Raw genomic sequence first — 15,522 nt, 5'->3', positions numbered from 1 at the left:
TATAATGATATAATGACATTCAGTTGTCATTGTGTTTATTAATGCTTATACACATCTGTCAATCATTTAAGACAACAACAGCATGACAACATCTCGACTGATAACTTATTCTTTCTCAGGTGGCAAAGACGGTCTGGTGGGTTTTCCTGATTTCATCTATAAACACATCATCCCAGCATGTTTCATGGCCCCTCTAAAGCCGACCTTTGACCTTTCCGATGCTCAGACTGTCTTAGTAAGTCTGTTCTGTGTTCTTAAGAGCAGTAAACCGATATGGTAATTTTGATAAGTTGTGATTTTTAACTCTCCACTCTTCTGTTACAGACTCTATCGGAGTGCACGCTAACACTGCATATGATTCATCTCAAAAGAGTGAGTCTCGTATCATCTTATTTAGAGCCAAAACCTGGACAGCAGAGACCATGAATTAAAGTGATTTTACTCATTCAGATGAGTAAACTGAACGTAACAGCCTTTAAAGAGGATGTGTTGTAACACAGACAGCGTTTGTTTTGTCTTTGCTCAGGGGCTGGAGTGTATTCAGTTTCTACAGGAGTATTTGCCCTCACTGCAGGTGTCACCTGAAATTACACAGGTACCTCAAACACACCTGCTTTCATCAGCTGTGAATGCTTCGAGTAACTCTGAGTGATTACATTAGTATTAAAGGAATATTCCAGGTTCAATACAAGTTAAGCTCAATCCACAAAAATACATTTTTGACTCGTCCCTCCTTTATTTTAACCCTTATGTTGCGTTCATTTTGTGCAAACACATTTTGTATTCCCGGTCAAAAATGACCGGCAAACTAAGATTGTTAATAAATCTCTCATACTGCATATATTATCGCAAGATTTTGCATTAGATCTTTTTATCAACTACTTTTTAATAATTATGACAGGTTTTATACTCCTTTTTTTTAATATAGTTTAAAATGTATTCTTATTGATGGAACCGGGTTAGTGGGGGGCACTCCCTGCGGAAAACAAAAACATATAATTACATAATAAATGAATAACCACTTTCTTGATCTGAACAACGTAGGTGTCATTTTAAAGCTTACAATCTGGACTTTATAATGCATATAGCTGATCTTAACAATTCTTAAATAATTATTTTTAATTGGCTGACAGATTAGAACTGTTTCGTTCTCATAATTTGCAAATTTATCACAACAATTATATTGGTAAAGTTGGTAAACATAAAAACATGTTATATATCTTTAGAAAGGTCTCAATTAGTAAAATGCAATGAGGAACTTTGTTTCACTCAGAGGTCAAACTGCAGTGAGTTTTAGTGTATGAAATTCCCACTGACACACATAAATAGAACAAACAGGAATGTCTTTTTGTCACGTTTTTCCTTATTGCTTCCTAAACATACATATAACATAGAAGATGACATACTGTAACATACAGCAGATTATCCCGATTCAGACGAGCCCAAACACAACATAATGAGTAGATCTTGAAATATTTTTTAAAGAGTGTACATGGAAAGATGATGCACAAATGGGCGTTCAACACGTGTGGGTGTGTTCACATGTCTGATGACTTTGTATGTGTGAACACTTAATATTTCTGTGTGTTGTAGTCTAATCCATTCATTTCCAATGGTCGGTCATTTTTGACCGGGAACACAAGTGTAACAAAGGGAAATAAAACCCAAAAAAATGTGAAGAAAATTGTCTAATTTATTTGTGTTTTCAGATACAATATGTGAACCAAGTCAAGGAATTTTATTCCAATTGGATTTTTTTTTTTTTTGGTAAGAAAAAAGTCAACCGGAACAGAACAAGGGTTAAAAAAGCTGAAGTCTGTTAAATTGAAGCACATATGGAAGTCAATGGGGCCAATTTTTAGAGTGTTTAAAGGCAGAAATGTGACGCTTATAATTTTATAAAAGCACTTACATTAATTTTTCTGTTAAAACTTGTTTATTATTTAGGGGGGCCTGGGTAGCTCAGTGAGTAAAGACACTGACTATCACCCCTGGAGTCACGAGTCTGAATCCAGGGCGTGCTGAGTGACTCCAGTCAGGTCTCCTAAGCAACCAAATTGGCCCGGTTGCTAGGGAGGGTAGAGTCACATGGGGTAACCTCCTCGTGTTCGCTATAATGTGGTTTGTTCTCGGTGGGGGGCGTGGTGAGTTGTGCGTGGATGCCGCGGAGAATGGCGTGAAGCCTCCACACACGCTATGTCTCCGCGGTAACGCGCTCAACAAGCCACATAAGATGCGCGGATTGACGGTCTCGGACGCGGAGGCAACTGAGATTCGTCCTCCGCCACCCGTATTGAGGCGAGTCACTATGCCACCACGTGGACTTCGAGCGCATTGGGAATTGGGCGTTCCAAATTGGGTGAAAAAAAAAACTTGTTTATTATTACACAGAAAAGGTTAAGAAGTGATTATCACACTAAAATCCAGTTAATATGTATATTGTTTATGTCTTGTGTCTATACTTTTGAAACAGTGATTATTTGAATGTTTACAGATTATTGACCCCATTGACTTCCATTGTAAGTGTCTCACTGGAACACACATTTGTGCTTTTTTTTTTTTAAAGAAAAGGAGGAATGAGTCGAAATTAATTTGTGATAATCAACATTATGCCACAAATCCTTTCGTGTTTTTTCAAGAGAGATATAAAAGTGCAGACAGACCTCACCTGTAATATCATGGTGGAAATGATTGTGATGGAAACATTTCACTCTGTCTGATCAATATCAACTCTTGTTTTCTTCTCAGGAACTCTGTCAGGTGCTCCAGCAACCAGACGTTAAAGTTCTGAAGAACTACATGAAGGTTTGTCTGCCGTTTTACGTTTGGAAAATCATTTTCATTTGCAAAACATAACACCTGTAAAGTGATATTTAGCTGGAAATAATATTATCTTATGTTAGCACAAAAGTGTTCATAGAGACAGAGAACACTATAACATTTATTTCTAAGAATAACTTGCACTGATGAATCATCTGCAGTAAGACAGGAGATATTTATTGAGGTTAATAGGATTTTTATATTGCTATATTAACATGCTGCTTCTGTCTGCAGGCTTTCTTCCAACAGGCAAAACTTTAAAACTGGAATTGTCGCGTGGAGCGTTTCAAAGCCACTTACAGACCACCATAATGACGGCGCTTTAGCATAGAAGCTACTTTTGCACTTAAAGAGAAGCGTAACCACACTCATCCTGTCTGTGGGACTTGGACCCCAAACACGGGTCACGTGACAGTGACCACGCCCCCACAGCGGCCTTGGCTTAATCAGAGTCGTGCTCTCCATGGGGGCTTAGCCGTCTGGACTGGTGAGATTGTCTGTGATTGGTCAAGACAGAGAGCCGATGGCATGTAGGTGGGGTTTGTGAGGGTGGGAGGGGCTTCAGTTCCGGACAGAATTTCAAGGGAAAATCAAGTTTAATGTTTTCCTGTTGAAATGTGCAGGAAATAAATGTTTTGGTTATTGTTTGGAAATATGACCCAAATGTTACAGAAAATTCTCTTTGGAAATGAGATGGTTATTAGAATTAATTTAATGAAAGGTTTATTTTTGGAGAAATCAGTGGATTTTTCTCTAGAATTTCAGTATAAGAAGAGCTGGATTAAGACTGTATATAGTTATTAGTTTTAACCTTGTGGAAAAGCAGCGTAGGTTTTAGTTTGAAGTGATGAGGTTTAAAAAAAAAAATGGAAGTGCTCTTTATTGTTTTTTGGGCCTAAAATATTTGTCCTTGCATTTATTTTTTTTTGTTTCATGCTCTTTAATTGTTCGTAAACTGCGAAATTATCAATTTATAAGGCAATTTTTGTTCTATCAAATAAACCCTCTTCATTTTCCATGAAATGTTCCTGACAAATCTGTACTCGTAATTCGACTTCACATCGCTTCCAAACAATTCAACACTGAATGTTTAGCCGGTCCATCATATTCTGATGATCTTGTGTTTGGAAAAACATATATGAAATATGCAATGTCTGTAATGTTACAAACTGTGAAAAATCTTTCTAACGAGGTTTGATCCCTGGATCTGCAGTGTGGCAAATGTTTCGGTTGGGTTACGCTGCTAGGTTTGTTTATTTTGGGAAAAGCTGAAAATTCCCCGCCTGCCCTGCTCTTACGGAATATTCCAATGTCATTTGTAGGAAGGAGATATTATGACTGACAATCTGTGTTGTATTCCTTGAGACACTCATATGCTGATCTGTCATGGCAAAGAACATGTGCAAAGTTCTGCAGATAGGTTTGGCATAAACATTTGATCGTCACATTGGCTTTAGTGTTTAAGAATCATGGAAATTAAAAAAAAAAATGTTGAACGAAGCACTTTGCCATGAACAGGGGTGTAATTTCTAATATTAAAATGACCATTGATCTCTCCGCCGTGACACATGAACGTTTGGTTTAGACTTCCTGTGACCTGTTACATATCAGAAACGCTCCAGTCCTGCTCTTCAAAAACCCACTGTATTTATGCCAAATAAGAGGAGAGGAAGACAAAGGTAGACTGAACTGTCTTTGTCGAAACTTGATTTATTTTTGATATGCTGAGACGTGCTCCCCCACCTCACTTCCACTTTGTGGATCTTTTGTCATGACCAATAAAGTATTTACTAATCTCACTTTGATTTCCAGATGAAAGTTTTTTCAGTGCTTCTGTGTAATCGTTCAAGACGAACGGCTGTATTTCCTACTGCAGCTCGCCTGCGTTTATTCACAGGGATGCTGCACAGATTTTAAAATCAAATTTAAGTCTTTTTAAGGACCCACGAGAACCCTGATTCAGGAAGACAGAGTAAACAACAAGCAGAACCGCTGATGCAGCTTAAGTTTTTATTTAGTGCATAAACTCTAGTATCATAAGTCAAAAACAATGTAATCTTCAGTCACCCCAGAATTCATTTTGAGAACTTAAAGTAAAAAAATCACACTGTTTTATTTTGCGATGCAAAGCTGAAGTGTCAAATCCTCAGTCATATTAAAAACCATGACAGGATGTTGGTGGCAAGGACTCATCTGTGCTGTCTTCCAGTCAAAAGTATTTGAAGCCTCGCGTGCCGTTTCTGCTGTTTAACCTTTAATGACAGCGATGGGTCGAAGCTTGATGGCCTTTTTGCTGATTCCGACATCATGGCACGTGTTCACCACATCTGTGACATTCTTGTAGGATTCAGGTGCCTATTGAACATGAGGAACAGATAATTTTGGTTTGATATTTTGAATATTCTGATATATTCAAACTTTTCTTTTTAACCCTCCTACTGCATTCAGAATCTGCATTTGCCGGTCAATTTTGACCCGATGGAATTTAAGCTTCATAAACCGATGGTTTTCATCTAAAACTATACTATCATTAAGATCTTAACTGTTCATACATGTAAAATGATTGCTATTTTTGGCATGTTAAGTAACTAGAAATAATAAAATGCAGAAATTGACATTTCAAAATATACATGAACTACAGCAAAACCATCTTTTTTTATCTACATTTCTATGAAATTTGATCTAAATATAATGTAACATCTAATGTGAGAATTAGTAGTAATCTTAATGAACAGTGAAGTGTTTAAGTAAAAATCTAATTCATAGATGTACAAAATAATCGACCTAATGTCATGTGTAAAGCCGCAAATGCAATAGATGTAACAATGCGTTTTAAACTGTTATATCTCTTATGCAAATTTATTAAAAAATCTGGAAAAAACACATTACGAGTATTTTGGTAGTCTTGACAAAGTCCCAAAGTTTGGTTCCCGTACTAAAAACTATGTGGTATTTAAAAATTATCTATCATAGACCTGATATTGAAGAATGGTTTACACCCTCATATTGCATTCGGGTCATTTTTGACCCCGGGTCAAAAACCATTCTTCAATATCAGGTGTAGGCCATTTGGTGGGTGTGCATAAACAACAGTGTTTACAGGTGATGAGTTGTAGTTCGTTTATACATACGTCAACATTTATACGTGTAGCATTTTAAACTTGCCAGTTACAGTGCATCCGGAAAGTATTCACAGCGCTTCACTTTTTCCACATTTTGTTCTGTTACAGCCTTATTCCAAAATGGATTAAATTCATTATTTTCCTCAAAATACTACAAACAATACCCCATAATGACAATGTGAAAAGTTTGTTTGAAATCTTTGCAAATTTATTAAAAATAAAAAACGAAATAAAATCACATGTACATAAGTATTCACAGCCTTTGCTCAATACTTTGTTGAACACCTTTGGCACCAATTACAGCCTCAAGTCTTTTTGAGTATGATGCTACAAGCTTGGCACACCTATTTTTGGATAGTGTCTCCCATTCTTCTTTGCAGGACCTCTCAAGCTCCATCAGGTTGGATGGGGAGCGTCGGTGCACAGCCATTTTCAGATCTCTCCAGAGATGTTCAATCAGGTTCAAGTCTGGGCTCTGGCTGGGCCACTCAAGGACATTCACAGAGTTGTCCCGGAGCCACTCCTTTGTTATCTTGGCTGTGTGCTTAGGGTCGTTGTCCTGTTGGAAGATGAACCTTCACCCCAGTCTGAGGTCCAGAGCGCTCTGGAGCAGGTTTTCATCAAGGATGTCTCTGTACATTGCTGCATTCATCTTTCCCTCGATCCTGACTAGTCTCCCAGTTCCTGCTGCTGAAAAACATCCCCACAGCATGATGCTGCCACCACCATGCTTCACTGTAGGGATGGTATTGGCCAGGTGATGAGCGGTGCCTGGTTTCCTCCAGACATGACGCTTGCCATTCATGCCAAAGAGTTCAATCTTTGTTTCTCATGGTCTGAGAGTCCTTCAGGTGCCTTTTGGCAAACTCCAGGCGGGCTGTCATGTGCCTTTTACTGAGGAGTGGCTTCCGTCTGGCCACTCTACCATACAGGCCTGATTGGTGGAGTGCTGCAGAGATGGTTGTTCTTCTGGAAGGTTCTCCTCTCTCCACAGAGAAATGCTGGAGCTCTGTCAGAGTGACCATAGGGTTCTTGGTCACCTCCCTGACTAAGGCCCTTCTCCCCCGATCGCTCAGTTTGGCCGGGCGGCCAGCTCTTAGGAAGAGTCCTGGTGGTTCCAAACTTCTTCCATTTACGGATGATGGAGGCCACTGTGCTCATTGGGACCTTCAATGCTGCAGAAATGTTTCTGTACCCTTCCCCAGATCTGTGCCTCGATACAATCCTGTCTCGGAGGTCTACAGACAATTCCTTGGACTTCATGGCTTGGTTTGTGCTCTGACATGCACTGTTAACTGTGGGACCTTATATAGACAGGTGTGTGCCTTTCCAAATCATGTCCAATCAACTGAATTTACCACAGGTAGACTCCAATCAAGTTGTAGAAACATCTCAAGGATGATCAGTGGAAACAGGATGCACCTGAGCTCAATTTTGAGTGTCATGGCAAAGGCTGTGAATACTTATGTACATGTGATTTTGTTTTTTATTTTTAATAAATTTGCACAGATTTCAAACAAACTTCTTTCACGTTGTCATTATGGGGTATTGTTTGTAGAATTTTGAGGAAAATAATGAATTGAATCCATTTTGGAATAAGGCTGTAACAACAAAATGTGGAAAAAGTGAAGCGCTGTGAATACTTTCCGGATGCACTGTAGAAATAACGCCAAAATAAACTTTCAACCATTTACACTGAAAAATGTTTTCAAAAATTAAAAATAATATTAAAAAAAGATTTTGTAGGTGGGTCAAGTTGAAACGAAGAAATAAACTACTTTTAAAGAAAACATTTTTTTTACACAATGCTTATTGGACACTTAATGTGTTTTAGTCATAAATAATATTAGTCAATCTGTAATTTTGGTAAACGGTTGGAGCCACTGAACTGTGACTGAATGAATCGTTCTCACCTCCTCCATCACCAACTTTGGTGATGCCACTCTGATGGCAATGCCCTGGTCTGCCAGTTTATCTAGAACATCCTGGAAGTCCAGGTTCCGTCTGGATTTGGCTCTGGACAGCGCTCGACCCTGCAGCGTTCACAAACATGCAGGTAAGCACAAACTGAGAGATCAAACCACTCCAGCAGAATTAGTGACATCACTCACCGCTCCGTGACACGTAGTGCCGAATGTCTCGCTCATGCCCTGCTCTGTGCCCGTCAGTACGTAACTGCAGGTGCCCATGGTGCCTCCGATCAGCACTGGTTGACCGGTCAGCTACAGCGAGAAATCAGTCAGAATAACTAGTTTTAGTGCAGCATTTCAGTGTTTGATAGTCGACAAGTACAAAGTCTATCTGTTTTTAGTTCTATAGTGTGAAGTCTTTATTCATGGTGAAAAGTGGACTACTGGTATAGAGGTCTACTTCCCTCCTTAAAAACAAGCGTGTCTGTTACCTGATAGTCTACGGGGATCAGCGGATGGTGAGGAGGGAACGCTCGCGTTGAGCCCTTCCTGTGTATCAGAAGAGTTTTCTGTTTGCCATCCACCATGTGCTCCTCAACTTTGGCGATATTGTGAGAGACATCATAGATGACGTGCATGTCCAGATCATCAGGCGTTGTGTTGAACACTTTTGAGAACGCCTGCAGTGAAGGTCAGTATGAATACATGTGACCGCAGTTTTTGTTCTGTATGTATACTGTGCAAAGTATTGCATACGTTTCAAAAACCATTTTGTAAATAGTAGGCAGTGTACAGGTAAGCAGTATGCTAAAGCGTATTCTAAACATTTACATTTTTGTCAGTCCGATCATATGAAGTTGAACACATTGCATTGTAGGACACAGTATTCCATGTAGTGTGCTCTGGTTGTCTACTGCACCTTTTTTTAATTATTATTATTTATACCCCTTTTCTCCCCAATTTGGAATGCCCAATTCTCAATGTGCTCTAAGTCCTCGTGGTGGCGGACGAATCCCAGTTGCCTCCACATCTGAGACCGTCAATCCGCGCATCTTATCACGTGGCTTGTTGAGCGCGTTACCACGGAGACATAACGCGTGTGGAGGCTTCACGCTATTCTCCACGGCATCCACGCACCCCACTGAGAGCGAGAACCACGTTATAGCGACCATGAGGAGGTTACCCCATGTGACTCTACCCTCCCTAGCAACCGGGCCAATTTGGTTGCTTAGGAGACCTGGCTGGATTCAGACTCGTGAACTCCAGGGGTGGTAGTCAGTGTCTTTACTCGCTGAGCTACCCAGGTCCCGTCTACTGCACCTTTTGGCAAATGTAGTTCAGAAAATTAGCATACTGTACACCAAGCTGTTCCAAACACGGCCTACAACAGCATCTCAGCTGACCTGTCGAGTGAGAAAGGTCATGGATGAGCGGTTGACCCAGGCGTAGTTTCCAGCAGCAGCCATTCCCTTCAGATAGTCCTGACCCTCAGGAGACGTGATGCGCGCACATGCCAACTGACGGTCGTTTACAGTGATCTTATCTCGCTTCATCGCTTTCTCCATTGCAACCAACGCATCTAAACGACACAAAGAATGCTGATAACTTCAGTTTGACTCTATAACACCTTATAAAGCGTAAGTTTACACTCACCTGTTGCCACCTGGTGGCCGAGGCCTCGACTGCCGCTGTGGATCATCACACAGATCTGACCCTTGTGATCGATGCCCATCTTCTTCGCTGCATACTCATTATAAATCTCATCCACAACCTGAATCTCAGCGTAGTGATTTCCTGCACCCAGTGTACCCAACTATATAATAATAAGCATAAAGACAAAGTTTTAATCTTGTATGTTTGTGGCAAATAGCCCAATCATACATTAGCAAGTCTTTGTTCCTTTATTCCAAGACCGACTTTGGTGAGGGTATGTTTATTGTTCTTGCATTGTGATTTAACCCCATATACACATGCGTGGACGTTGTATTTTGGCTTCACTATGTGCAACACAATTTTAATTAATTTAAACTGACTGATCTCAGTTCAGGAGACTCTGTGCTGTCAGTAAAGGGTTACATTTTTGACACCGAGTCATGTGACAAAACAACATAGCGCTGATCACAGCGGCGTTTGTCTTTGGGAGAAATGGCAACAAAACTTCATCTGGTAAGAAACCTCATTCAGTTTTGACATTGAAACCTGTTTGAGTCAAAAGATTAGAGTCTCTAGTTTCATCTGATATGCCATTTTTAAAAATTATGCTAATTTCTGATTAACGTCTCAATCATGAATAATCAACACTCCTGGAAACAATTTGACGAAAAAAAAAAAATCAGACTTTCTATAGTTTCACAATTTAGTCCCACTGTCCACATATGAGGACAATATTTGCTCTAGATTTTTATTTTTTTGCATGTTTATTAGGTGCTACTAGTTACAAATCAAAAATGGAAATGGAAAGTGCACACAGCAGTCACTCTCGGGTCTCAGGAGGTTAAACATGTAATATGTTTCCCGTCCCGTGTAAGACAAACATATTGTTCTTGGAGCGCATTAATCAATACAAACACACACCTCCCTTTAGCTCATTATCTAAATGTCTGTGTGTGCACCTGTGGCAGGCCTCTTTTCTTGGCTTTGGATGAGACTTTGTTGGGGTCGGCCTGCAGCATTCTGCCGTATTCCTCACAATGTTCTTTATCTTCAGCCCAGGCGTAACCTTCCCTCAGCGACCAATCAACACCCATCTCTAGAGCTTCCTCCAGATCTCTACAAACATGTTGAACTCAATATTACTGAGAATGCCCACACAAGGTGGTGTCATTTTATTTATTTGTGAGTTGTGTGTGTCATGTTTACTTAGCACCCATGGGAATGACACCTTTCGATCCGACACCAACAGGAATGTGGTCGAACATGGACTGCGCCAGCTGCTCCTTCACCGGCTGCACGTCGCCCTCGTCCAGGTTAGTCCGCAGCAGACGCACGCCACAGTTAATATCAAACCCGACTCCGCCTGCACACATGACACATATCATGAGCGGTCACGCTTGAGGTGTGCACATGTGAATCTGCACGCGGCTCAGTTACGCACCGGGAGAGACGACTGCCTCAGGGTTGTCCATGTCAAACGCAGCCATGTTTCCGATGGCGAAACCATATCCAGAGTGGACGTCCGGTAAGCCGATAGACCTCTGCAGAACACATGTAGTCATCCCATAATGCATTTTCATTGACAATAAAATACTGAAACGTTTGAGGGAAAATTTGTCACATTAAAGGAATATTCTGGGTTCAATACAAGTTAAGCTCAATCGACAGCATTTGATTAACACACAAATATTCATCTCAATTCGTCTCTCCTTTTCTTTAAAAAAAAGCACAAATGTGTGTTCCAGTGAGACACTTACAATGGAAGTCAATGGGGTCAATTTTTGGAGGGTTTAAAGTCAGAAATGTGACTCTTACATTAATTGTGTATTATTTGAGCTTTAAAGTTCTTTAAATTGTCATTTTAGAGTTTTGGGGTTTGCTGACATTATATCGTCATGGCAACAAAATTGTAAAATTGTCTAACTTCACACAGATGTGGTTAGTAAGTGATTTTATCACAGTAAAATCATGTTAACACACATTGTTTACATCTTACGTTTACAGACTGACCCCATTGACTTCCATTGTAAGTGTCTCACTGGAACACATTTTTTTATTTTATTTATTTTTTAGAAAAAGAGGGATGTTAATTTTGTGCTAATCAACATTATTCCACAAATGCTGTCGATTGAGCTTAACTTGTATTGAACCCGGAATATTCCTTTAACTCACATGTACAATTCCCGGGAGGGCGGCGACATTTCCGATTTGCTTCATAGCTGGTAGGAAGCCACCAAATCCTGTGAACACACATTTACATGAGTGAACTAGGGCTGGGCGATATGTCTTCAATTATATCTCGATATTTTTCAGCCTATTGACGATATTCAGTGTATCTCGATAATTATGTATTTGGTCTAAAATAGCTCAAAAGTGTTTGTTGTTTTTTCGTTTGATCAGAGTTACCGCCATTAAGTAGATGACATATTTAAAGACATTAACTAAAAATCGAATAATTAGTTTTTCATTAAATAAACACAAGGGAGAATGAAATTCAATCATTTATTGATATGCACTTTATATTTCATGCTCAATGAATCATAGTAACAATACAAATCATTATTTACCTACAAATGTTTTTGTGAATGAACGAGGTGTGCAAAGCTACGTCACTGGAGACAAACATGGGCGTTTCCCAACACTGAGATTCCCTACTGTCATTGGATAGTTTAGAAATGGACATTACTGTTCTGATGCGCTCTATGAAACTTAAGAGCCGAATGAAAGCACATTAAAATCATCACGATATTGGTCGAGTTTACATGAATTATATCATTGATATTCGATATATCGCCCCGCACTGTTTTGTGATGCTCATGTACACATATATATTTCCACACAGGTTTGTTTCTCTGATGTTGGATTTATAAACGGGTTTCAAACATCTGATTTAAAGCTGTTATATGATCATTTCTTGTGAATTCTTTGTGTTTAACCATTTTAAATGCTTCATATTTTCATATGGTAAAACTGGTTTTATGATATTGTTTCCAGAATTGTCATTGTTGAAATTGTGCTGAAATGTCAGTAAATAGATCTTAATGTGCTGCTTTCTTTGGCTCTGTAGAGGTCAATCTGTTGATTCAACTTTTTTCTTCACAGTGAACATTATTAATAGCACTTTTGATAGCCAAAACTTTAAGGTGTGTCTATACTTCTATATATAATAATAAATATACCTTATTTAAGTGTTGAAGTACAAATGAACTTTAAACCTTCTGTGTGTAACTGAGATATGTTTTATGATTTAGTTGTGTGTGAATTAGTGAGAGTGTGTGTTTCTGAGTGTGTGTGAATTAGTGAGTGCGTGTGTGTGTGTTCATGTGTGAATTAGTGTGTGTGTTCGTGTGTAAATTAGTGAGTGTGTGTTCGTGTGTAAATTAGTGTGTGTGTGTGTGTGTGTGTATTAGTGTGTGTGTGTGTGTATTAGTGTGTGTGTGTGTGTATTGGTGAGTGTGTTAGTGTGTATTGGTGAGTGTGTTACTGTTAAGTGTGTGTTTCTGAGTGTGTGTGTGAATTAGTGAGGGAGTGTGTGTACGTGTGTAAATTGAGTGTGTGTGTGTTCATGTGTGAATTAGTGTATGTGTGTGTGTGTATTGGTGAGTGTGTGTTAGTGTGTGAGTATTAGTGAGTGTGTGTGTTACTGTTAAGTGTGTGTGTTTCTGAGGGAGTGTGTGTGTGTTCGTGTACGTGTAAATTGAGTGTGTGAGTGTGTGTGTGTGTTCGTGTGTAAATTAGTGAGTGTGTGTGTGTTCGTGTGTAAATTAGTGAGTGTGTGTGTGTTCATGTGTGAATTAGTGTGTGTGTGTGTGTGTGTGTGTGTGTGTATTGGTGAGTGTGTGTTAGTGTGTGTGAGTATTAGTGAGTGTGTGTTAGTGTGTGTATTAGTGAGAGTGTGTGTTAGTATGTGAGTATTAGTGAGTGTGTGTGTGTGTATTGGTGAGTGAGTGTGTGTTAGTGAGTATTAGTGAGTGTGTGTGTTAGTGTGTGTGTATTAGTGAGTGTGTTACTGTGTGTGTGTGTGAGTGAGTGTGTGTTAGTGTGTGTGTATTAGTGAGTGTGTGTGTGTGTGTGTATTAGTGAGTGTGTGTGTGTGTGTGTGTGTGTGTATTGGTGAGTGAGTGTGTGTGTGTGAGTATTAGTGAGTGTGTGTGTGTGTTAGTGAGTGTGTGTGTGTGTATTAGTGAGTGTGTTACTGTGTGTGTGTGTGTGTGTGTGAGTATTAGTGAGTGAGTGTGTGTTAGTGTGTGTGTGTGTGTGTGTGTGTGTGTGTGTGTGAGTATTAGTGAGTGTGTGTGTGTGTGTATTGGTGAGTGTGTGTTAGTGTGTGCGAGTATTAGTGTGTGTATGTCTTTGTGTGTATTAGTGTGAGTGTTTGTGTGTCAAAGATTATGACGTCACCTCCTCCACGACACGCATTCCTCAGCTCTTCAAACATCAGTTTCTCCAGCGGATCATTCACATAGAAAACTCCCTCCACCTGAACACCAAACCATTCAATTAATATATAAGCTAATTATAAAACCAACAATTACATTTAAACGTATGTCATCATATAATCACAATGAAACACTGATTAAAGGATTCAGAGAGACATTCTGATAAACACACAATAATCAGTCCAGACATCTTTAGAAAACAGTATTGTAGTAATATAGTACAGTAATTACTTCATTAATCATTGTATTTTTTACCATGACAATTAATGATTCCCATATACCTTAGAATGTACATGGTTCTACAATTAAAATAATGTAAGAGTTAATGTTGTTATTAAAGGTTTAAGTTCACATTCACTTCACTGAATCACACTAAGTGCGCACGCTCATATCTGTGACAGATTTACCTGCATATTCGGCACGAATCCTTTCTTAATCCGCCAGCAGTTCTTTCCAATTTTATCCAGATACTGCAGCTCATCGTTATAAGTGCGACTCATTTTGAAGTTTTAAGATTTGACGCAATTTTTCTGACAGCGAAGTTAATTCACTCTCCTCTTCTTCTCTCAGCTATATGGACTGTCGGAGTTTATTGAGCGTCTTTAGCGCCGCCTGCTGGTCACAGACGCTTCCTGCAGTGGACAAATAAAAACATATTACGTGTTATTTCTGTTTGGTCATATTCTTTGTGAAAAGTATTGCTACTTATAGTTTTAATTATTACTTTTTTCAGAGTGTAAAGCATCTAAGAACTTAAAACCATCGTAATACATAAATGGAGTTCAACAGTGAATTCAGTTTTTAGGACACGGTGCGCCGCCTGTTGGATAAATGTATGAAATACAGTATGGAAATTAATTAGCCCATATTCATCAGCGCCCTCTTGTGGAACATTATAAAATTGCAGTGGAAATTCGCTGCCATGACCAGCAGATGGCAGTTTTGAACGAATAATAATAAATATTAAAAAAAGGAAACGATAAAAAATTTATCAAAAGTTTGAAAATTAACAAATATAAAAAAAATATGACGCATTAATTCCACTGACATGCACCCTCTTGTGGTAAATTATAGAATTGCACTGTACATTCGCCGCTATTGCCACCAGATGGCAGCATTGTGACCAATAATAAATTAGGAAGCATAAATATGGCTATACATTTGTCACTTGACAGATTTGTATATTTCTTATTTATTTTTCTTATGGATATCTGTGGTGATTATTTAGATAGGCAGTTATACATATATTGTAAGTTTATTTCTGATAAACTAAAAGCTAGTCTTTCTTATTATGTCCTCAAACTTAATTATGAAAATAATTATCATGAAATTTTTATCATGTGATTTCAAGCAGTAAACGTATCCTGCAGTGTGACATGCTATACTTTAAAACATTTATATATATAATTGTTATATCTATAATACATACCGTTTTATGGCCTCAAATTAAATGCGAGACTACGTGGAATATTTGTATTTATCGTTTCTTTTGACACACACAAGTCAATTCAAGAGAATTGTAAAAACTAAAAAACATAACCATTTATAACATCCAAAAAGAAAAAGAAAAATTCTTCA

The 15,522-nt window shown here is 38.8% G+C and overlaps 2 protein-coding genes across 7 annotated transcripts in view; one reads left to right on the top strand and one right to left on the bottom strand.

The window, feature by feature from the left end:
• Positions 1–4,619, top strand: part of LOC127435170 (exportin-T) — a 35,645-nt gene extending 31,026 nt beyond the window's left edge. For all 6 annotated transcript variants that reach the window (XM_051688410.1, XM_051688409.1, XM_051688408.1 and 3 more), the window contains 5 exons: positions 120–235; positions 325–372; positions 527–595; positions 2,749–2,805; positions 3,055–4,619. In XM_051688410.1, the coding sequence (XP_051544370.1) occupies positions 120–235; positions 325–372; positions 527–595; positions 2,749–2,805; positions 3,055–3,081 (317 nt within the window). In that variant the 3' untranslated portion in view covers positions 3,082–4,619. The remainder of the gene's footprint in view (positions 1–119; positions 236–324; positions 373–526; positions 596–2,748; positions 2,806–3,054) is intronic.
• A 197-nt stretch (positions 4,620–4,816) lies between these two features.
• On the bottom strand, positions 4,817–14,526 carry LOC127435197 (RNA-splicing ligase RtcB homolog). Its single transcript, XM_051688469.1, has 12 exons — positions 14,352–14,526; positions 13,907–13,985; positions 11,678–11,745; positions 10,947–11,046; positions 10,712–10,868; positions 10,465–10,621; positions 9,506–9,665; positions 9,256–9,431; positions 8,344–8,532; positions 8,054–8,164; positions 7,856–7,975; positions 4,817–5,175 (listed from the first exon to the last, which is right to left on the bottom strand). Exons 1-12 carry the CDS (start codon positions 14,442–14,444, stop codon positions 5,068–5,070), a joined length of 1,518 nt encoding a protein of 505 aa, XP_051544429.1. The 5' UTR covers positions 14,445–14,526; the 3' UTR covers positions 4,817–5,067.
• Between the last annotated feature and the right edge of the window lie 996 nt (positions 14,527–15,522).

The sequence above is a fragment of the Myxocyprinus asiaticus genome, chromosome 45, assembly GCF_019703515.2.
Source record: "Myxocyprinus asiaticus isolate MX2 ecotype Aquarium Trade chromosome 45, UBuf_Myxa_2, whole genome shotgun sequence".
NCBI lineage: Eukaryota > Metazoa > Chordata > Actinopteri > Cypriniformes > Catostomidae > Myxocyprinus > Myxocyprinus asiaticus.
The sequence above is the reverse complement of the archived record's forward strand: the minus strand, read 5'-3'. Positions and strand labels throughout refer to the sequence as shown.